This window comes from Struthio camelus, chromosome 28 (genome assembly GCF_040807025.1).
Source record: "Struthio camelus isolate bStrCam1 chromosome 28, bStrCam1.hap1, whole genome shotgun sequence".
Lineage (NCBI taxonomy): Eukaryota > Metazoa > Chordata > Aves > Struthioniformes > Struthionidae > Struthio > Struthio camelus.
Window position 1 is genome coordinate 1,996,962 of NC_090969.1, and position 22,877 is coordinate 2,019,838.

A 22,877-nucleotide genomic window follows, 5' to 3' on the forward strand; every position below is an offset into this window, starting at 1 on the left:
AGGGTTTTGCGACATTGCTCAAGGTTGATTTATGGCCTTCCAAGGGTGGCAAACGCTGCATTCCCCAGCTTAATGGAGGGGGCCGGGTCTGAAGTTCCCTCAGCTGGAACACAAATGAAGGAGAGCATCAGGTTTCCTGGGACCATGATCCCACCTCCATCAGCAGGAGATCCTTTGGCATTCTGCATCCATATATATATATGCCATCCCCCGTCATCCTCTCTGGACACAGCAGCCACAGTAGCAATTGCCTGAAGACACCGCGAGCAGGGTCAGTCCTTGCAACCTCCAGCAAAAGCTACTCCATGATGTGGGAGCTCCGTTCAGTAGCCTTCACACGGGCTGTCTTTGCAGAATTTCTGGCTACCTTGATCTTCATCCTCTTTGGCCTGGGCTCTGCTCTGAACTGGCCCTCGGCTTCCCCGAGCATTCTTCAAATTGCCCTGGCTTTTGGCTTGGCCATCGGCACGCTGGTCCAAGCGCTGGGACACATCAGCGGAGCCCATATCAACCCAGCAGTGACGGTGGCTTGCCTCATAGGCTCACATGTCTCCTTCCTCCGCGCAGTCTTCTACGTGGTAGCCCAGCTCCTGGGGGCTGTCGCTGGGGCAGCCATCTTACATGAGATCACCCCAGCAAATGCCCGGGAAGGCTTGGCCATCAACAAGGTAAGAAAGACTTCAGCCTGTGGATGGGCTGAGAGGGAACAGGAAAAATCGGGCAGGGATTTTGGGAAGGCTGAGGGATGTGAAGAAAGGTCTCATGGCCAGCAAGGACTGCTTTTATTTGGTTTGGGTGGTACGTCTGGTGTACCACCAGACTTGAGGCTACTGCATCAAGGGTCTTTCCAGGAGCAGAGAAGAAGCCAGGAGTCGAGACTGCCCCGTCCACTTTCTGGGACAAAGGCAGAGATGTGATTCAGTTGGTCAAATGGCTACCTACCTTGGGAGATGAGGTCATCCACATCTCAATTTTGTTTAGGGTTGTATCAAGGAGGATCTATATTTTGAGGAGACCAAGGGTTAGGGAAGGATACAACCAAGAGCATCACCTCTCCCTTTCCCTTGCCCTAAGCGTGGCACAGTGGTGTCCTGAGTCTTTGAGGCTAGCCCAGGTCTGGGGTACGACTTGGGACGTAGATCATAGGACATAGCTAGGCTGCCACCACGAGATGAGCATAAGGACGCGCTGCAGTGCCTAGAATCACCAAGTCACTCTGTTCCTGGGAGTGCTGGGGCTCCTGGGCAGCTCCTGCCTCTTTGCCCACCACTCATCCTGCTTGCTAGTCTTGATGTGGGAACAGACAGCCTTTTCTCCTCTCCGTGTTATGTCTTGCCAGTATTTACTGGCTGCTGGTGCTGTGCCGGATCCCTTGGCACTGAGGATGGTGTGACAGGTTTGTTTTTTTTTTGTCTGAATCCCAGCTTTTCAGTAGATAGAGCTCTTCATTCTGTTGTGTCCCAATGCAGAGGGACAACAGCGCCAGTTCCAGCTGGTTTATCACAATGCCTGATACTTGTGCATGTCCCGGCCATGCCATCGCATAGCTACAGAAGCATTGCAAGGATCTGACTCTGCTTTCAGGAGTTGTGCAACTCCAAAACACAGAAAGAGGTGTTCAGAAGATATTGATTTACAGACACGGGAAAAAAGGAAAAATTTGGAAGCTTAAGAAGCTACGAGGAGACTCCCCTGGTGGTATCCTCTCCTGAACTCCAACATCCCCTTCTCCTTCCATGCAAAGAGGTAGAAATAATAAACAGAGGAGGGGAAAAAAAAAAGTCACAGGGTTCACTATCATCTCGCTTTTCTCCAAGCCTCATGACTCCCCTTCAGAGGGATGTGTGCGGCCATATCTCCCGGGGTTGGGAGCAGCATCACCCAACAGCAAGCTGGGTGGCGAGGGAGCAGGAAGGCAGCGCGTTTTAGAAAGCTGCAGACAGAAATCCCCTTTTGCACACGAGTCAGTTGGCAGCAGGAAGGCGTTGCCGGGCCCCGGCTTCGCTGCCAAGGAGATTAGCAGAGTTGAAAAAGGGATTGAGGATTAATTTGAAGAACAAGACTATTTAGACTGATAATAGTTGAGGTTTAATAAACCAACAAAACAAGTAGGAGTTTTAGGAGAGACTTCGAAAACACCCAGCCCTGTTGTTCTACAGCTTAAACCAACTAAAAGGGAGGAAAACAGGCTTTGATTTTTCCCCTGTGGGCTCTTCATCTTGTAGCTGCCTGCATGAGTTATCCTTCAGAAGATGGGGAATATCGGAGAGAGGAGAGCGAGCAAGATCAGATCTGGATCTCAGCCAGGCAGGGAACCTCCACGGTCCCAGAAGACACTGGTGTCACTGGGCAAAGCACTCACGGGATTGTGCCAGGACAGGCCAAGAAGGAGAAAAGACACCAAGGGGGGAACACAGATGAGCAGGACTGCGATCGGCAGTGCTCTGGCACAGTGGTGCTGCCAGAGCCTTCAAATCTGGATTAAAAGCTGTCAAAGATAATAAAGTGCCAGGAAGTGGAGTTTGAGGGGAGGGGGATGCAACTAGGCAGAAATTCACATCAAACCTGATGAATTCTTGTGGTCAAAAAAGAGTGGGAAGAAAGAAAATGTTTTTTTAGTGCCAAAACATTTCTTTTTTGACGTTTTCAAAATGCAATTCATAAACTTTTCCAAAAGACATTTGCATTTTAAAAAAAAATCCCTGAGAGGAAAAGAAGGGTGGGGGAAAAAAGTGAAATACCCAGAGAAATATCATGAAAACATTTCCTAACACATCAATAATACGTTACCTATTTACCCACTTTCCTCTTTCTCTGGGAAAAATTTCCTCTTCTTCCCTTTGGTGCCAAAAATCTCCCTTATTTCCTGTTTCCCTTTGAGTTCCTCCTGAACTGTGTTCCCCTCCTCCGACATGTCTGTCTCAGTCACCAAACTCGCCCACCCCTGAAATATGTCTTTTCTTCCCTTCTAGCTGCACAACGAGACCACGACAGGGCAGGCTGTGACTGTCGAGCTCTTCCTCACCTTCCAGCTAGTCCTGTGCATCTTTGCATCCACCGACGAGCGACGGGAGGACAATCTGGGGTCTCCTGCCCTGTCCATCGGCCTCTCTGTTGCCGTAGGACATCTCCTCGGGGTATGTAGAGCGGGCTAAAAGCCAGAACGGAGCTATAGCATGAGGTCAGCTTTTATTAGACATAAGAAAACACCCACTGGGCTCTGCTCCTCCTGGAGGCCCTTTGGGAGTTCCCAAGCCACGAACCCAGGGATCAGCTCAATCTTCTATCCTGGAATGCACGCATTAGCAATTGAGGCACTCAGGACTGTATTAATTACACACCAGTAAGCATTTGGGATGGATGGCCAGGGAAATGGCCTGTTTTGCAGGGAACAGATGTGTCGGGAGGAACAAAGCAGCCCTTGACCCTCCCAGCTTCTCAGTGCATGCATTAAAACAGTAAAATTTTACACCGCATCTTCTGTCCCCAATGATCTACAAGCTCTTGTGTCTACAGGACCATTTTTCTGCTGTCCATAGTGGCAAGGAGCAGCAACTTGCTCTAGGAATAGGTACAGGAGGAGCTTGTCCCAGCAGTCACTGTCACAGTGCAGGGCACCGCACCCAGCCGAAGGCGCTAGAAGTGAGCCGCAGTGGAGGACTCCTTACTTTGTCTGCAGCAGTTGCACCATGCACGGTGCTCACGTAGAAGATGCACAAATACAGGCAACTCCTGTGTTGACTCAGGTGCTGGAAATCGCTAGTATCCCTCTTCCTAGCACAGTGCAAACTGGAGGATGAACTGTCAGCATGGTGAATGAATCATGCTATTAATACACCAGAACATTTGAAAAATGAGGCAAAAGAGCTTAATGCTAACAAGAAGTGTGTCCTTTCTCCGCAGATCCGTTACACTGGCTGCTCCATGAATCCAGCCAGATCTTTTGCCCCTGCTGTGATAGTTGGAGATTTCAGTGACCACTGGGTAAGAATTCAGGTTGCACATCCTGTCACTGCAGGTCTACCTGCCGTTTCAGTGGGATGAGCCCCCCCCTCCCCGGTTACCAATATTCCTAGAATGCCAAAGAGCCAGCCAGATTCCTGGCATTTCAGTGCTAGCTTCCAGCTGGAGGAGAGATGTAGAGATTAGCCGAAAGAGGTGGAGCCACTGGCTCATTAATTGGCTTATCTAAGCAGGGTGAATTGCAACACGAAAAGAGTATGTGGTTTGTTGACCATGATCTAGCAAAAGAAGCAAAACCAATGGAGAGTTGAGCTCCTCTTACCATACCGGGAAGCTTTCCTGGTTCTGGTTGGATTTGGGCTTATATTTTCCACCAGCTCCTTTAGGGACTGTCCTGTACCTTTCCATTTGCAAAGAGCATGTTCAGAGCAGGAGATGTGGTCATTCAAGATAATGTGCTCAGAGGCGTCCAGCCCAAGCTGGTGGGCTCCTCACCTCTATCACAACACATAAATGGGTGGGAAGACACATCTATCATTAGTGAAGATCACACAGCTCTGACTCAAAACATAGGAGGAAGAGACCAAAAGTGATGGTTAGATATATTCAGGCACAACTGCAATGGACAGGAGTTCAAGTCAACAGTGATGGCTGAGGAAAGTGGGGCTGGCATCTGTATTTTGCTCCCAATACACACAGTATAGGAAGGTCTTTACATAAGCCCCCCTCAATGCTCTTCAGAGACCCTGGCTCCACTCCATCCTCCAAACTCAAGCCAATTTTCGCTCCCTCGATTCTTCTCTTTCTCCAGGTCTTCTGGGTGGGCCCTCTAGTTGGGGCAGCAGCAGCCTCAGTGATCTACAATTACATCCTCTTCCCGCAAGCCAAAACCTTCTCAGAGAGGCTGGCCATCTTCAAAGGCTTTGAGCCGGAGGAGGACTGGAAGGAGCGTGAAGTCCGCCGGAGGCAGTCCGTGGAACTCCACTCCCCGCAGACCCTGCCAAGGGGGATGTCGGAGAAGGTGTAGCCGCACCTCACCCCAGACTGAGGGAGGAGCTGGGGAAAACTCGGATGTCCATTTTAGACATAGCACCTGGTTGGATGAGCATTTCACCTGTCCCCTTTCTCCCCTCGCTTTGCTGGGAGTGCAAAGTGGACTCATGTCCCCGGGAAGATGCACAGTGACAGATCAACTCACCTTCTGTCACTCACCTCTCCCTGTGGCTTCTAGTTTTCTAACTCTGGGGGAAATGGCATTAAACCAAAACAACCAGTGTAGCAACAGAAATGAGGCCAACGGGGTCCTGTTCTAGGTTGGCAGCTTCCATGGTCCCTCTCGCAGGGGAGGCAAGTTCCCCCTTGCAATAGGCAGCGTCGAGCGGAGTTCATTGCCCTTCACAAAGAGCTCCAAGTCCCTGCGCAGAATTATTATTACAGCCACTTCGTGGGTGTGGAGGTTGCCACCCAATGCCTCATTGCTCTTGAACTTTACCTACCTGGCTCCCATCCCTTCTCACTGCCCAGCTGTTTGCAAACACATGAGCGTTTGCTCTGTGCTGCAAGTATCTCACAAACTGCAAGCACTGCTGATGTGAGAATCCAAAGAGCCATTTATGCCCCACCCAGAGGACGCAGACATTTTTCACGTGCATGGGGCCTTTCCTGAGAAAACGGGATTGGACGTGGGTCCTTGAGTCTCCCCGACCCTATTGGGGAGCTCTTTCTAAAGCTCTCTGCTGTGACGATGAGACACCTCCTTCTAATTTCCAGCCCGTATTCATTCACGGCTCATTTGTTCCTGTACCAGTGTTGTTCTTCAGCTTCAGTGGCTCTTCTCTCTCCCTGCTTTTTTGCTTTCTTGCCTCTGCACAAAGTATTTCAGTTGTGATCTCTCAGGGGCTGGTACAGCAACACAAGACACTTTCCCATCTTTTGCTTCCTACAGCCCAGACCATTTTCACAACCACATCATGCCAATGGCTCATAATCAACCCACCTCTTTCTCCTGCTTTGTCGGGACTCGGTTACAGTTCCCAAAGTAGTCTAAGAATTTGCATCTTTGGGAGTTGACTTTGCACTTTTGAGCATTACATTTCATCCCATTTCTATTACTCAGCCTAAAAGTCGTGTATTTCCTGCACGTCCCAATTCTTCTTTCTATTGGTGATGTTCCTCAGCGCTGCATCATCACAAAACATCATCTCTGCTTTCAGGCTATTTCTGCCATGGTCATTAATGGTCATTCAGTAAAACTGGACCCGATTCCAAATCATAAGGAGCATTACTGATAATTTATTTTCCTCCCTCTGAGTGTTTCAACATGAATCACCATCACTACTACTTCTCTTCCTCTTCTTTATCCATGGCGCACTGCTTGTACCATCTTCTTATATCGAATTAATTTCTTTTGCCTCTTGCTGTGCTCTTCCTCAGACAAGTACTGATGACTATTGCTGCAGAGAAAACAGGAGTAAACAAATCTTTAATCTGGCCCAGACAAGATGTTTTCATGGTCTTCACTGTACCAAGTGAGGCCAAGAGCATGGGATCTCCTGCATCACCTCCCCTAGTAGTCACCTGTTCGCCATCCCTACTGTCTCCCTGTGGAAGAAGGGGAGAAACTCTGTCAGATCCCCACTTTGCTTTGTTTTGTTCACTCTAATCCCAAGATCCATGTTACTCCTCTAGCCAATTAATGCAAATATCTCCCAAAGGCTGCTGTCAAAGTGTAACAAATTTTAGCAATAGTTTAACACATATATGTCAGGAAAACCCAAAGAAACTAACCCAGCATTTATCCCATCAAGGAGCTACTGTAGAAAACACTGTATAGCTGATTCCTAGTCTTCTTTCTTTTAATGTTCGTGTTAATTATATGCCTCTTCTCCTTCGGATCTATGCATTTAATTTATTATTTACTCTGACAATGTTTAAGATTAATATAAACTGAACAAAGCCCTAGAAGATGAGTTTCAATGTCTGACAATTTACTGTACTCTTTGAAATAAAGTGCTTTAAATCACTTCTATACCAAATCAGTACATGCAAACCAAATAAAAATAATGACGCAGTTATAGTCATATAAGATCTTTTTAAGCCCTTTGTGTAGACTGCAAAATATTTTGGGAACCAGAAACATCCCATAGCCACCACTGCAATGCAGCCCAGACTGGCTTCAAGTGCAGCTGCCTCAGCAACTCTGAATGCTTGTTGGCTTGGTTTGCAAAAACAACGCTAGACAACCTACATCTTCAAAATAGAAACTCACAAAATAAAGAACATTCCCCTTTTAGCTCTCCTCCGACGCTCATATTTCTGACCTGGCCAGATTCTAATCTCGGCATGCCAGCGTTGACACCAAGCAATCTCACTAAACCAGCTTTTTGGATGGCTAAAGCCCTCTCAGTTCAGTCAAGTACGTGAATTCACCTTCTCCGCGGAGCTGCATCATTGACTCCAATGGCAATTCCAAAAGTTGCACCGTCAGGAAACCAAGCCAGTCATTCCAGATTTGCACCAGTGTAACTCAAATTAGAGAGCGTGATCAACAACTCGGAGATCAGAGCAGCCACAGACCTTGCTAAATTGATCACACTTATATATTGGATCTCGACAGGAATGCTTTAACCTAGGATTTAACACCACCCCAACCATTCTCACCGATGAATGCCTAACCCTCCACAATGACTATCCGCAATATTTGTTGCACCATACCTCAGCCTTTATAAGCAAAATGAGGGACCTGTAATAAAAAGCAGAACCATAAAATGGAAAAGAAAATCACCCTCTAGACTAAATATCTCCAATCATGTTTCTTCCTACCTCCTGCTATTGCTTGAGTCCTTGAGGCTTTTCTTCACTTCCTGTTGTCCCACCTTCAAGACCTGAAGTTCCTCAGCCCCATCAGATTTGGGGTGCTGTTCTGCAAAGTGCTTAGGATCCTTTGGGTGCTGTGAAAATTCAAGAGCATTAGCATTTCAGAAAGGCCTAGACCCCCTTCCCTGTCGTTGCCAGACGAAGCCCATCCAACTGCTTCAGAATACCAACTGAATGCCAAAAATTGCACATCTTTGGCAGAATTCACTCCGCATCCCATTGGGTCTCTAGTACTCCAAAACTAGACAAAACTGCATGCCCCTAATGCTAGCTACACTGCAAGACCTGCCTCTCCGGAAAGCTGTGCCGGAGAGGCTGTTGGGACCGGCATTGCGTGAGCACACCTGCACAGCTCCCAACACCCCGGCCAACCCAGGTACCGCCGCATTTCCCAACAGACAACCCCACCCAGGGGTGGAGGGACAGATGCAAAAGGAAATAAACATGTTGAAAAAGTTATTTTGAGAAATATTATTATATTTTCAAGCGAAAAAATCTCCCCCTCCCTGGGTGCATGCTCCTGTGCCCTCGACACCAGCCATTCGCCATCCGCCTCGTGAAATGCACACCAACAATGTTTTAAGAGAGGGGTCTCCTTATTAGTGGCAAGATGGCCTCTCCTTCCAATGTTTACACTCAATGCAAGAGGATTGCAACATTTGTCTGCTGACCTTTTTCTTTGTGTAGAGGAGGGTCAGAGCAATCTGAAAGTGCACCGCTCTCTGTGCCGAAGAACGCTGCCTCAGCACTTGAATTCCTCCTCCGTGGCATGGGTGCAAATGGGGGACAACCCCCTAGAAATACAGCGAGTTACCTAGAAGGCAACGTCCCTCCTCCTCAAGGGCATTTGAGCACCCGGCTCCCATTTAGCATCTACCTGGCAATCGCATGGCCTAAAAGCAGGCACCTAATTATTTTTATGGATCTATTTATTTGTGTTCCCCTTCTCTGCAGAAATCTTTCCCAGGCATGTTCCAGCTCCCCTGAAGAGGGCCCAGGAGGCTAAATCCATCCAAGGCAGCAAGAGGGTGAGGTACAGTTGGGTGCAACCCAGGAAAGGACCATGGACAACATCCCTGAAGGCAGATGGGAACAGCTGGTGCTCCACGGGAGAAGCCAATTCCTCGCCTAATTCCTATTGCAATATTTTACGTTGATAAATTTCTTGATGCATTCACTGTGAGTCTCCAAGGCAGAACAGGGTGGGGACCCGGTTCACCGGGGTAGCCAGCTGTCTACGTATTACCGCCAATATTTTCTTCTATAACATCCTGGGCTCCTGGAACCAGGTGATTATGTGAGAATTTCAGTTTTTTAAAGCTTCCAGATTTGGCTTTCGAGCCATTCCTATGCCTTCCCATCCTGGTAGCAGGCTCTCAAGGAGGGCTGAGCCGTTATCTCCACCAATGTCTCTCAAATCCCCTTGCGGAGGTGGAAAACGAGTGACAGCCTGCGACTAGACCCGGACGCAAGAGGTGACACCCCACGGGAAGGCATCCCGCCTGCCCCACACTCCACCTGCCTCTGGGCCCATGCAAAAAGGGGAGGGAGATTTTTCTCCTGGTGTCTGCCGTCTGCCTGGACTATTTCCGTGGTCATCGCCATGCCTGTTCCAAGGAGATTGCGCAGGTTAAGAAATAAGACACACTTTCAGGGCAAATATGTTTCAATAAGAAAGACACCACCTCCCAAATGCAGGCCAGGCCTTTGCTGTCTGCATCCCAAGGTCGGTGGTAAATGGCTGCTGGCTCATAAAAGTTTGATTTAGCTCGACAAGCAGAGATGCAGCCTCTCCCGGCGTGTTGCAAAGTTAATCTTGCTGATGCAGGTGGCTCTGGTGAAATGGGCTAGACCTGAAAATCAGGCCACCTGGGTTTCAAGCCCAGCTTTCTCACTGCGTGACCTTGCACAGATCTATCTACCTGGGCCTTTGCTTTCCCTGATATGCATTATTATCCCCATGTGGCGGTTTAATGACGATTGTGATGCAAATTACTTATTAAGAAGGCTGGCATTTCCATTGCAGGCCAGCCCCAAAGCATTTGCAGTCATTTCCTTGTAAGCCTTCAAGACCATCAAGTAATTTTCACGCAAAGAGCGGAGCAACGCTGTCATTAAGTGTTAATACTATTCAGCATTTAAATAGCATCATCGCTGTTTACAGACTCACAGGTTACGAGGTCGCTTTGGCCAGCTCGGTGGCACCAAGGGCAGGATCGCAGCTTCGGGATACTTTTTGCAAGCCAGATCAGCAGCGAGGGAAGAGGGGACATGCCTGAGGCTGAACCTGGCTCACAAACCAGCGGCTGGGCTCCCCCGATTTGCTTTTTGCCGAAAAAAGAAAAATAAAAAACAAAAAGGCTCACACAGACAAGCTGCCAACGATGGATGCCAGCGATGGAGCACCAGGCACCTCCCACAGCACAGGCTCCCGTGGCCGCTCGTCGTCATCCTTTTTTTGGGGCTCAAGGGCTTTTTGCTCCGAAGGGCTCCCTCAGCTTACCAAGGGGAGCGAAAGCCCCATGCTCTGGGGCTGCAGCCGCGTGCTCAGCACCAAGCAGGGAAGGTGCAAATACCACCAGCCTCAGGCCAGCAGGATAAGCCCTCACCTTGAAAGAGAGCGTGTGAGCGAGGATAGAGAAATCCTTGAAAGCCCTCTCCGAAAAGCCCCGGGATCTGTTCAGACACATCATGCTTCACTAGAAAGAAGCGGTGCGGTTTTTGCACTAATCCTCATCGCTTCTTGTATCCGTCAAGGCAAGACCACGGCAGCAAACAGCCCCGGGAGACCTCAGGCAACTGCAGGCTCCAGTGGCGCAGCTAGCCCCAAAAGCCAGAGCTGGGATTTGAGTGCAGGGCTACCGTGCGCTCCGCCTGGGGTTGATTCGGTGGGAGGGAGGGAGAAGTTTGCCATATTTCGCTCTAGTTTTAATTCCCAATGGGTTTTTTTTTCCCCGCCCCCCTCGATGCATTGCAGCAAACTCCCAAAGCTGAGCCAGCAAAAAAACACCCTTTCTCTTAAAAAAAAACAAACTAAACCTAACTTTCTCCAGTCATCTAATCCCAGCTAATCATAGATTCCAGCGGAAGGAGGTGCCTCCTGTTACTATTATTATTCCTGTTTACATCGCTGTGCCACTTTTAAGGTCCTGGGCCGAGGTGCAGACCCCGGGTGCGGGGTCCCCGCGGCCGGTGCCATCCCGGTTTGGCTGCCTGCGATCCGATCTGCCGGGCTTGGCGCTGCGACCCGGCCTGGAAGGCTCCAGCGGTCCGGGCTGCCCGCGGGAAACGACACATTAACAGCAGCCGGAGCGTCAGGGGCAGAAAAAGAAACCGGCCAACGCGGGACTACAGGGACCGGCACACGTATTCGTTTTTAATAACACACACGCCTACATGGGTGAGGCCGAGCCCGCGCCGGGTGAGGATGAGGCACAGACCTCCTTCCTCCTAGCCTCGCATGCCAGTGCCGGTCCTCTGTGCCCCTGTGCCGGAGCAAGCGTGGGACGCGGACGAGCGTCACGCTGGCAAGGCTGCAGGGGAAAAAGCGAAGCGCCGTCATCTCCTATCCCCCGAAAGCCTGGAGGGGGAAAAACGAGGCGGCGCGTGACCCCACCGCGTAGGTGCCCATCTGTCAGCAAGGCTCTCCCGAACGTCTTGCCTATTTCAACACGATTTGACAGATCAAAGACACTTGCCATGCGTACAAGTGCCTTGGCGGCCGTACAGCTGGGCAGAGGAAAAGGAGCCTCCTATTGCCCTCCCCAAAGGCCAGCGCAACGCTCTTACGCATCAGAGACGCCAAACAGGCATGCCCCAAAGAGGAAAATCTAGGAAACGGCCATGGGAAAATAGCTTTGCCGGGGCCCGTCATTAGAGCACCAACTCGTTGCTCGCTGGAAGTTTTCCCAGCTGCTTTCAGCTTTATTTGATTCGTTCCCTGACTCGCGCTGGAGGATTTTCCCGCGGGGCAGAGAGCCGGTTTGCTACGAGGTCGTTATCTGCCCCCGGGGATGCTGGCTGAGCGTCCTTTGGCGCTGGGCTGTTTTCAAGACCTCGAGGTGGCCTCGAAGGGGCGATAAGGCGGGCAGGCGCGTTGCGGGGCCGGGGCGGGGGGGGCCTTGCCGGCGAAACGCGGCCGCCGCCGAGCGAGAGCCGCAGCGGCCGCGTTAGAAAAGCGTTTGGAGGAAAGGGATAAGGTGCGTTTTCTGCAGCTGAAACCACAGGCAGGGCTGAAGGGAAGTGGCAAGTAATTACTCCAGCTGGAATCTGGCCAGAGTATCTTGAAAAACCAGATTGCAAAACTTTCACCAAAACACGCCAACGGACCAGGTGTTTCTAGGATAACAGATCTAGTTTTTTAACTCTGCAATCTCCCCAGAATCAGCAGGGCCAGGAGAATACAATTATTGGGAATGGTGCTGTGAGGACTCCTGGAGACTCTCTAGATCTTAGGATTTTGGGTACAGCTGTGAGAAAAGGGCTCGTTTCTTTTAGGCTCTGGAGGAAGAAGTCCCTCCTGTTTGCTCTGGAGGGAAATCCATCCTTGCTTTTAACCGCATTGGCACAGGGTAGGTGCAGGTCTGCCTCGGCCCAGCAGAAGGGAGCAACGAATGCGACTCATTAGCACTTAAATCTCTCTTCAAACTTAAAAACAAAAAAAAATGATTTCTATGAATCTCCTGCATGCTTTGTTAGCGGAGTGCAACCGCTTCCGCCAGAGGAGCATGGCAACCCCAGCCCCGCGCTCGCCCGCGTCCGGCACAGAGAGACGGGAGCGCTCGAGAGGTGAGATGCCATCAGCCAAGCTGGAGCCCAGCGAGGGGAACAGAGCTGCACCCCAACCCACTAAAAAATAATAATAGTAAAAAAATAGCAAAATAGTAAAAAAAAAAAAAAAGTCAAAACATAGTAAAAAAAAAGCCTAGCGCAAGGCTGCAAGTACTGCGAGGGGACCATGAAGTCATTGCTAAATGTCACCAGAGGCTTTTTCCACCCCGAGGCACAGCACTGAGCGCCTCCCCCTCTGCTCTCCTCCAGCCAGGGATTTGCAGCTGGACAGATTTAGGAAGGAGGGCAGCACCACAGGGACGTGCAAACGTGACCCGCGCCCCTGCAAAGCCTGTGGCTTTGTGCTGACATTCCCAAGAGCAAAATCATTGACCTCGTTGAGCAACAGCTCGAAAAGCAAAAAGAAAAGGAACGAGCCCAAAATGACGGGGTGGGGGGGAGGATACACCCTCCCTGGCCACAGGCGGGGAGCTCCCCGCCGACCGCTGACCCACGCGCTGGTGAAACCCACACCCGATGCTTATCGCGCTCTGGAAGGAGCAGCAAAGCAGAAAGGCAGCAAAGAGGTTCGGAGCCCGGCTCCCCGCCGCTCAGCCCTCCTTAGGGGCTGCAACGGGCAGAGCTTCCCCCAAAACCGCCCGGCTCCCAGGGCCGCGAGCCCCCTGTGAGCCGCTTCCTTCCCGGAGCTGCGCTGGTTTGACACCCTATAGCGGGGAGCAGCTGTAGGTTTTTAACGTTGCCGTTGCGATGCCCTGATTGAATCCAACGCGCCAGGCCGAACGCAGGAGCCCTGCTGCCGTGCCACTGCTCCCAGGAGAGCTGTCGCAGCTCGACGCTGGGAACGAGAGGTCTCAAATAAAACTACGGTCACCTCCAACCTGCAAGCACGCCAAGGAAGGGCTTATAAACTACACCTTTGCTAACAAAACCCTCTGCACCCTGCGAGTGGTAGTAAAAGGGAAAGGCAGAGGAGGGAGCCCGGCGTCGTTATGCAACCGCGTTATCTAACGACCACAGAGACACCCAATAGGGGCTCTTTGTTTGCAGAGGGCAGGAGAAATGCCACCAATATCTGAGTCACTGGTTCACCAAGAGGCTCCAAAGTTATTTTCAGATGGAAACTTTTCCAGTTTCACATGATAATTTGGGAGGACTGGCTAATTCCTTGGCTCCACCCACCGCCTTGTAACACAGCTCCCTGCTGCTCTTGCATATATAGATAGGTATGGCCCTACCACTCGTTGCAGAGACAAGAGCCTTGAGACGGAGGAAACCTAGACTTACTTTCTTCCCAGACGCTTTCCACCTGCTGCTACCATGAAGAAGGAGATATTTACCCTGGCCTTTGCTCGAGCTGTCTTCGTGGAGTTCATTGCCACGCTCATCTTCGTCTTCATCGGCCTCGCCTCGGCGCTGAAGTGGCCGTCTGCCCTCCCCAGCATCCTGCAGATCTCGCTGGCTTTCGGTCTGGCCATCGGTACGCTGGTGCAGTCGTTTGGCCACATCAGTGGCGCCCACATCAACCCAGCTGTGACCATCGCCTTCTTTGTGGGCAACCAGATCTCCTTCCTCCGGACTCTCTTCTATGTGATAGCCCAGCTGGTGGGGGCCATCGCCGGGGCTGGCATCCTCTACGGCGTAGCACCGGCCAATACCCGCGGCAACCTGGCCATCAATGCGGTAAGTCTTCCTACCTGGAGATGATTCATCTCACCACTCGCCTCCAATTTGCGGTTTTCTTTCTCTTTTGAGCAAGGAGTTGGTGCCACCACCAAGCCAGAGCGCTGAATCTCTAAGCAGATGGTCTCGGCACATCGTCATGCGGGAGCAGAGGGATGGGAATAAGATAGGAGCAAACCCTGGCATAGCCAGCAGAATATTGACATGACAGCTTTATTGTGCGGGGTAATGAATGGGGTGTTTTTTTCACCTTTAATAAGTGCTTCCTTTATCCTAAGGGCCTGAGTGAGTCACCTGCACCATTGAGATGTTCTTGACTACAGCCTCTCCACCTGGAGATTAGCGCCAGGATAGGAGCTGAGCCAGGACAGAGAGGGGGAGGGATGCAGAGAGCAGAGCCCAGTGAAACCAGTTCAGGGTTTAGAAGCCCACCGTGACCAGTACGCTGGAGAAACGGAGGTGGCGGGAGAGATGCTACGGAGAAGGGAGAGAGGAGCAGAAGAAGGTGAATGGGAGCCTCTATAGAAGGATACACTGGAGGACACAGAGCAGGGCATGGAGAGGACAAGAGGGAGGGGACAGCCCTTGGAGGAGGATGGGAGAAAGTAGAGACCCTCTGGGAGCCGTTGAACACATGTTAAACCCTTGGGACAACACTGGGAAATCACCCAAAATGGGAACAGTGGAGCTCCTGCTTCAACCAAGGCCAGGAGGGGACCCCTCTGAGCAGCACAGGCATGTTGCAAAGGGCTTGGTGGTGAGGATGAGGAGCTGCACCACCTTCATCCTATTCCCATATACTGTGTCACAAACTAGCCGGCTTCAGCAACAGGGCAAGCTGAGATGGCTTAGGTCAGTTCATCCCTTCCCTGCCCAATATGGGTCAAGTCTGCTTGACAGTCCCCAGTGCAGAGGCCCTGGGACAGCAATAGCCCATCTGGCCCCTAGGACATCCCCTGTCCTTTCCCCCACCCCCAACTATAGGATACCTTCACCCTTCCCTCCCCATGCCCCTCTCCCAAGGAGCCACCGGCTGCTCCCTGGCTATTGGGAAAGATGCTCCACAAAGCAGATGGGAGAAGAGCCAGGACTGAGGCAATGTGCTGCTTTGCAACAACCACAGGAGAAGGAAATGCAGGAAGAAAGGGGCAAATAGGGGACCAGGTGAAAAAGTGCCAAGTATTACAGAGAGAGATAAGCAGATAGATCTGTGGAGCAGCGTGGTAAGGGATGGGCTCTGGAGAGAGACAGATTTAGGAGCGTTAAATAGAAAGAAAGAGAGAATTTCTTCCCCTTGCGGGAAAAAAGCCACGGCAGCATCTTAGCAAAATCATCAGCAGCCTCTTCCCCTTGAAGGAAGACAGGATTTGTGGACTCGCATCCCATCAAGCCTGAGCTTTGACCAGCACAAGCGACAGCTCCCGCTGGGTGGGAGGACTCGGGCCACCCTTCACAGGAAGCCAGGGGGACACCAAGCCCCGTAGACCTACAGCCACTTAATTATCATCCCTCTCCACCATTTGCAGCTCAACAACAACACAACCGCAGGCCAGGCCCTTGTGGTGGAGATCATCCTCACCTTCCAGCTGGCTGCGTGCATCTTCGCATCCACAGACAGCCGCCGGAATGGCAACGTGGGCTCCCCAGCGCTCTCCATTGGCCTCTCTGTCGCTTTAGGCCACTTGGTTGGGGTGAGTGTCTGGGCAGAGGCACCAGCTAGGACAGAACTTCCCAAATATCCCAGCCCAGCAGGTCCCTGGAGGCAGCTGTGAAACAGTGCCAAGGGCAAAGCAGCTTCCAGGCACCGCAATCCCAACTTCCGCAAAATCCCTAGAGTGGGCAAATACAATAGACAGCATGACGCACCTTAACCCCATCTCCTTTCCCCACGCCGCAGATCTACTTCACCGGCTGCTCCATGAATCCAGCCCGGTCCTTCGGCCCCGCAGTCGTCATGAAGAGGTTCAGCCGCGCGCACTGGGTGAGCCCTGGCTCCACATCAGGCTGGTGGAAGCCAGTCAGCATGCGATGAGGGCAGTGAATCCTGCAGGTGTTTCTGGCCTCCAACTGGAAAGGATAAAAGGGGGTTAGAGGACATGGGAGGAGGGAGCAGAGCAGCACCACGGGAAGGTGCCTGCCATGCAAGAGAGGGGGCAAAGGCCAACATCCCCTGTGCACTGAGCTTTGACATCATTTGGACTCAATGAAAAGCATGGAGAAGCCAAACTTGGGCTTCTCCGTTGGCCCAGCGCTGCCTGCAAACCCAAATCCTGCTTTCAGCCGAGGCTTGGCACCTCCTTTCCCTTCACACCACATCCCAGCACCCTTCGTTGCTTGACTTTTTCAGCAAGCAGAGGCAAAGGGGATTTTGGTCCACGGGAGAGGTGCATCTCTCCACATCTAGGAGATGTTGAGCAGCAAGAGATGCTGGCGTGATGGACAACGCAGCATGCTGGCTCCCAAAAACTGCTCTCACCACTCTCCTCTCCCTACGTTGCTTTTCAGGTCTTCTGGGTTGGGCCCATCCTCGGAGCTTGCCTGGCAGCACTGCTCTACTTCTACATCCTGGTACCCTACTGCATGAACATGTCGGACAGGGTGGCCATTATCAAGGGCACATACGAATCGGAGGAGGAGTGGGAAGAGCAGCGGGAGGAAAGGAAGAAGTCCATGGAGCTGACATCTCCATAGCAGTGGATGGGAAAGCAGAAGACGGGGAGGAAAGCTCGCACACAGGCTCACGTGTGCACAAACCGAGGCAGTGAACAAAGCCAGCAACAGTAGACTCTTAAGCAAAAAAAAAGTCTTATAACTCAAAGACCGCCTGTGACCAGGAGCAAACGGAGCATTGCAGTGTCTATGTATATAATCTCCCGACGTGAGCATGAGCGCTAGAAATCCTCCTAGCTTAACTGCAGCCAGCAAAGCCCGACGCGGGAGGCTCAGCCCAGAGGAGCCTTTCCGTCAGGTTTTGACACCTGCATCCCTGCCCTTTGAGGTGGGAGGTTTGCACATTTTTTTCAAAGGGGCCTGAGAGCACGTTTTCTGGTGCGTCCAGAATTTCGCCCGTGCGTTTGGTGGCCCAGGGGATGGAAACACCTGGTAGATACCGAGAAAGAAGGAAGACCAATCTGGGCAGGTGGATGCACCGAAATCCCCCGCTTTCTCCCTGCCGCAGGCCCATGTTGCTCGTAGATGCTCTTTCCTGCATTAGCTGGTGCTGGTGAGTCCTATTTATTCACAGCTGCCGGAAGAATATGATTTTTGGATTTTGCATTGAGATCCTTGTAATATAGTGTATTATTTATTGTGAATAAAGGAAATTTAAAAAAAAAAAAAAAGAAAAGAAAGTCTTGGGAGAAAACCCAGCTAGGCATCCAATTTTAGGAGCAAAAGCTGGATGCAAAGCTCCAAAGAGGAGGTGCTCGGACCTCACACGCTGTGGCTGCTAGTGGCCAGGGCCACGTTTGCTATGGGGCAACGTCGCCCCGAGGGCTGCCTTCCCTCGAGGGCAGCGTCTCCCGAGGATTGGGGCTGAAGCAGAGGTTGTAGCGAGAGGCGACACCTTTAACTAGACCCACTGATCCTGGTGGAAGAAAACCAGCTCTGCTTTAAGCTACGTTCCAGAGCTGAAGGGGGATTTGCAACCACAAGCTGCCCCGAACAGGCAGAGGCCAGAGGCAAATTGCTAGCGTTCGGTTTGGTTGTGCCGATCCCGCTGCAGTTTTGCAAGGGAGAAGGTGCTAAAGCAGGTAATGCCGAGGGAAAGGAGAAACAGTGCTGGTGTTGAGCTGGGGCGAGCCAAACAGCCCTGGCGGCTCCTCGGCCCCGGGATTTTGGACCAGGGCTCAGGACTTTTTGGAGCCTGTCTTTGGGGCCAGTTTGCCGGGAGGAGCCTGGAGCAATCCTCCGCGCTGGGCTTTGCCGGTTTGACGCGGGTGCGACTTTCTGCCATACCAGTTCTCCCACACGGACTCCACGGGTGCCCTCAAAAAGTGACCCGCAATCCTCGCCGGCCCCCTCCCCGACGGCGCCGGGTGCCAAACCCACACCTTCGCCCTGACCTCCCACCGTGGCCCTGCTCTTCCAGTTCTGCCACAAACCTCTGCCAAAGCAGCTCGCTGCCGATCCGGCTCTCCGGGGCTTCGGCGGGCTGCTGGCGCGGGAACGGCGGCCGGCGCCGGGATGCTGCGCCGCCGCTCCGCGCCTCGCCTGCTCCCCGCATCCGCCGGCGCCTCCGCCTCGGCTCCTCTTCTTGCCGCCTCAAGAAGAGTTTTCCATCAAACAGCCCCACAAGAAGAGATGTATTTATTGTGTTCCCCCCCCCACACACACACCTTCTTCCAAACTGCCCCATTCCCAGCCCAGCTGCAGCTCCGTCCTCATCGGATGGGTCACGCCGCCTTCGCTCGGCGGTGCCGAGCTGTGTTTTAGTTTGCAAACCAGCCTGTCTCCCTGCATGAGCCTGGGTACAACCAGACCCTCATCCTCCCTCCTGGCCTCATTTTCCTTCTGCTTCCCCCAATTCCCAGGGGAGGAGGCGGGCGACAAGCGTAGAGGTGGAGAAAGCCCTCGGTTGGGGTCAACCCCGCGGCTGGTTTTCATCAGCCAGCATCCTGCCTCTTCCTCCTTGGGGACCCAAGGAGAGTCGTGTGCCCCCCGTGCCTCAGTTTCCCCTTTTGGAAATAAGCTCTCAAGCGCGTTCCTCGTAGGGAAACGGCTGGGCGGTTGTGCACGGGACGGGGACCCGGGAGTCCTGCCCCGCGCGCTCAGTCCCCCGCGAGAGGCTGGCGAAGGGGCCGGCCCGCGCCGGCACCGACAACAACAGGGCGAAGAAACCCAGCCCGGCTGTGAGTCGTCCTCCGAGATGAATCACGGAGCCTCCGACAGCAGCTGTGCGTCAGCACAAACACAACCCAGAGCCGGGAATTTGCAAACGTGGAGGCAGGAGGGGACGGGGGGCAGAGACGCCCGTCCCCATCCCCGAGCCGCCGACAGGGTCGGACGCGGCTAAACCGTGGGGGAAAAAAAAAATATATATATATATATATCCCAGCTGGAGGCAAGCCAGCATCCCGGCGCCTGCTCCCACCCCTCCACGTGCACCCGGCCTTTCCGAGCGCCGCGACGGCGCTTCATCCGGGCTCCTGCCCTCGCTACCCAGGCCGAACTCCAGCACCCGGCACGCACCGGGACTCGCCGGTGCCCGCAGAGCCCGGGGGAGCCCGAGGTCCTTGTGCCTGTCCTCGCCTGCCCGCGTATGGCGGCAGCAGCTCTTGAAGCAACTGGACAAAGTTCATTTTCCTTTTTTTTTTTTTTTTTTCCCAAACATGGAAGCTCATTTAGTGATATTTTTCAAGCGCTCGTTACCGCTGAGCAGCGGGCTTTCAGCACCCCTTGGCAGAAATAGGGATTTTTCCAGTGACGTGGCTTCGTTCCAGCAGACTCGGCAAGCGCTGCTGCCAGCATTCGAACCCGGATTTACCCGACGCTGCCTGGTATCATGCACGTGATAACGCAGCTGCGGATACGCCGTGCTCGTTTTCCCAGCTTTTGCCCAGAAATGGGAGTTTCCTTTCCCGGGGTGGTATCGCGGTGTACCCCCATGCTCTGCGCCTACGCTATTGCCACCACACCTTTACAGCCGTACAACCAAAACGCCTTGGTTAAAAGTCAGCCCTATAGGTGCTTTCTATTATTAGCTTTTTTTCCCCTCTATTAGACCAAGTGTCGCCAGGTAAAACTGTTGCACTGAAGCACCTCAGCATACCGTTCATCTCAAGGATGGCAAACAGAGGTAAAAAGAGGGAGGAAAAAAAATGATGCAGTTTACTCCGTAAATATACCCACAAGCAATTTCTATGCACTAAGTAAATTATACAGACTATATTTCTCCTTGTTAGACAAGTAAAGCATCCTTTCCATTAGCAGGTAATTACTGCACGGATTGCAAAATTCCTTCTTTTTTTTTTCCTCCTTCTCTGGCAAGGAGAAAAAGAAAAGAGCTATTTTCACATGTCGTAACAGCCCCGAAACCTAATATCTTCCTACACAGCAGAGGCCTCTCCATCTGTTTAATAGAGATCTCCAGAGCAGCTCTGTTTGAGCAGCGTTTAACGCTCCTGAAACACGAGCCCGCCGGATCATTGCAGAGGCCGGGAAGGTATAAGGTGCTTAAAGAGAAGCCGGAGCCGGTGGCAATATGCAGATTAAACCCAGATTTTTCAATGGGTTGCAGCTCCCTTTGCAAGGACGAGCCCTCGCTCCCACTGAAACACTGCCCCGGAGTGAGAAAGGGATACGGCTGCGATTTGGGAGGTTATCCCTCCCGCCCTGCTGCCGCTCCGGCCCCGTTTTGCAACCTTCAGTATTCTGCTTCTGGTTGCAACGTGCAAAGCATGAGGCTGGTTTCACTCGGGGAGCGAACCGGAGCGGTACCCTGGCCTGCCTACGGAAGACAACCTGAAAACAACAGGAGGACCCTAAAAAACCCACCCCAAGATAACTATACACATAATTAAAAAAAAAAAAAAAACCCACACACACAAGATGGGAAACTCTGAAGAGCAGCAAAGTGGTGCTCGAAAGCCTGGGAACGGCGCAGGGCAGCAAGCCTGTCCGGCAAGGAGGGTTTGCACCTCTTCGCCGCCGATTCCTGGGCATCCAGGGACCGCTCGCAGGCGCTCTGCAAGCTGCAAAGAGAAAAATATAAAAACAAAAGAAAAAAGAGGAAAAAAAAAAACAGAAAAAAGCCAGAGATGATGTCTGTCTGTTGCAGATGCGCAGGGTTTTGCAAATCCCAAAGCCGCCCCGGGACACCTGGGCGCATCGCCCGCTCTCGGGCTGCGGCTGGAGGGAAGGCGCGGGGGGAGACGGGGCAGCGGGGCCGGGCGCTCGTCGCGGCGCTTCGGCGGCAGCCGGCTCACGCGGCGGCGGGAGCGCGGACAGCCACCCTTCCTGTTGTCGACATGCCTCAGCCCGGCTTTTTGCGATGGAGCCTCTGCCTGGGGAGCGGGCGCCGGGCTTTGCGGTTTTGGGCGCCGGCGTGATTGGTCGCCCGGCCGGGGCCGCGGGAAACCAGCCCTCGCTGCGCTTGAGCCCGGGGTAGAGCATCGCTAAAGCGCATCGAAAAGCCGGGAACGTGCCGGCCCAATGCGGTAGGTGCAGCACGGCCACGGGGAAATACCGGGAGAGAGGAGCTCTGCCCCAAAAACGTGCAATTATAGAGGAGAAAGGAAGGGTCTGCCCCCAAAAAACGTGTCATTAAAGAGGAGGGAAGGAGGCATCCAGAGACCGGCTGCAGGGGAAGGGACAGAATAAATCTGTGCGGTGTCTCGGTTGCCCGCTCAGCACCCTCCTGCATCCCCCAAAACACCTCTCTAAAGGCCAATGGGGTGAGACGAGCCAAAGTGGGGGACCAAAACGGGACGGTGCCGAGCGGATGCTCCGGAGCCGCCTGGGAAAGCCGGAGCCCAGGCGGCCGGGGCATTTCTTGCTGCTCTCTGCTGGGACGTGCCACGGGACCTGGAAAACCCTTCAAGAAAACAGGATTTGGGAGGAAAAAAAAACCCTCATGCTGCCACCCAGCCTGCCCCAAAGCACCTCCGCGGTGCCCCGTGCAAAAAAAAAATCAGGTTTCCTGCCCGGGCAGCGGGTGCCAAGTTTCTCCGCGCTCGAGCCGCCGCTCTCCGGGGTACGGCTCGCCGTTGCCCGTTGCCTCCTAATCTCCCTCCGGCGAACAAGCAAAGTCCAAGGCGGACACGGCACAATAGGTCCTTGTGCCGCTGGGTGGTGGCATCGATAGGAGAGCCATAAAAGCAAGAAAGGGAAAACAAAGAAGAACAAGGCCGGGAGCTCCACGGTCAGCCTGACAAAGGGGACATTGTCGGGAAAGGTCAGCTCCGGAGCCGGGAAGGTTTCCCGGGAACGGCGCCGAGCGAGGCGGCTGCAAGGACTTGGGCAAACACAAGCGGGGGTTTAAACCCCGCCTGGTTAAACCACGGGGTTTTAAACCGCTCGGAGGCCTCCGAGCGCCGATTCCAAGCGGAGAAGCGCGCACGGGATTTTGGGTCGGTTTATTCCCAAGTGCCAAGTGGCCCCAGCGCAGCCCCCCCCCCCCCCCCCCAAGCCGGACGGAGGGAGGACGAGGTCTCAAGGACCCTTCGCGGGGCCGGGAACGGGCTCACCTCAACCCCGACGCAGCAAATAATCCCTGACAAATAAAACCAAACTGCTGGCAAGCGTCCTCCAGGATATGGGCCCTTCTCCGCTGCCTTGACATTAATCCTATTTGGCAAGACAGCAACAGCTCTTTTGCCCACAAGCAAGGTGCAGCTGCAGGTTCGTATAATGCCCTCTTGTGCAGCCTGGGGGGAAAAAAAAAATTGGACTAGAATAAGCTGTCAAAACCGTCCTAAGGAATTTGCCTTTTGGGAGGAGGGGGGGGAAAAAAAGAAAAAAAGCCATAAATAAAGAAAACCCGTTCACCCTCCTTGGAACAATTCTTTCAAGAGGTTAAAGCAGTCGGGATTTTTTCCCCCCCCCATCCCGTTCCCCAGGGCCGTGTT

General features: G+C 52.8%; 2 protein-coding genes across 2 annotated transcripts; both read left to right on the plus strand.

Moving 5' to 3' along the window:
* Positions 1–206: 206 nt before the first annotated feature.
* On the plus strand, positions 207–7,057 carry AQP2 (aquaporin 2). The gene is made up of 4 exons (XM_009687763.2): positions 207–668; positions 2,973–3,137; positions 3,904–3,984; positions 4,775–7,057. Exons 1-4 carry the CDS (start codon positions 306–308, stop codon positions 4,988–4,990), a joined length of 825 nt encoding a protein of 274 aa, XP_009686058.1. The 5' UTR covers positions 207–305; the 3' UTR covers positions 4,991–7,057.
* Positions 7,058–13,661: 6,604 nt separating this feature from the next.
* AQP5 (aquaporin 5) lies at positions 13,662–17,637 on the plus strand. The gene is made up of 4 exons (XM_009688002.2): positions 13,662–14,310; positions 15,837–16,001; positions 16,208–16,291; positions 16,816–17,637. The coding sequence occupies exons 1-4, from the start codon at positions 13,948–13,950 to the stop codon at positions 16,999–17,001; spliced, it is 798 nt and encodes a 265-aa protein (XP_009686297.2). The 5' UTR covers positions 13,662–13,947; the 3' UTR covers positions 17,002–17,637.
* Positions 17,638–22,877: the final 5,240 nt, after the last annotated feature.

Coding starts and splice junctions, on each gene's coding strand:
- AQP2 (XM_009687763.2), top strand. CDS start 306: ATGATGTGGGAGCTCCGTTCAGTAGCCTTCACACGGGCTGTCTTTGCA. Junction 669..2,972: donor AAGGCTTGGCCATCAACAAG/GTAAGAAAGACT, acceptor CTTCCCTTCTAG/CTGCACAACGAGACCACGAC. Junction 3,138..3,903: donor CCGTAGGACATCTCCTCGGG/GTATGTAGAGCG, acceptor CTTTCTCCGCAG/ATCCGTTACACTGGCTGCTC.
- AQP5 (XM_009688002.2), top strand. CDS start 13,948: ATGAAGAAGGAGATATTTACCCTGGCCTTTGCTCGAGCTGTCTTCGTG. Junction 14,311..15,836: donor GCAACCTGGCCATCAATGCG/GTAAGTCTTCCT, acceptor CACCATTTGCAG/CTCAACAACAACACAACCGC. Junction 16,002..16,207: donor CTTTAGGCCACTTGGTTGGG/GTGAGTGTCTGG, acceptor CCCACGCCGCAG/ATCTACTTCACCGGCTGCTC.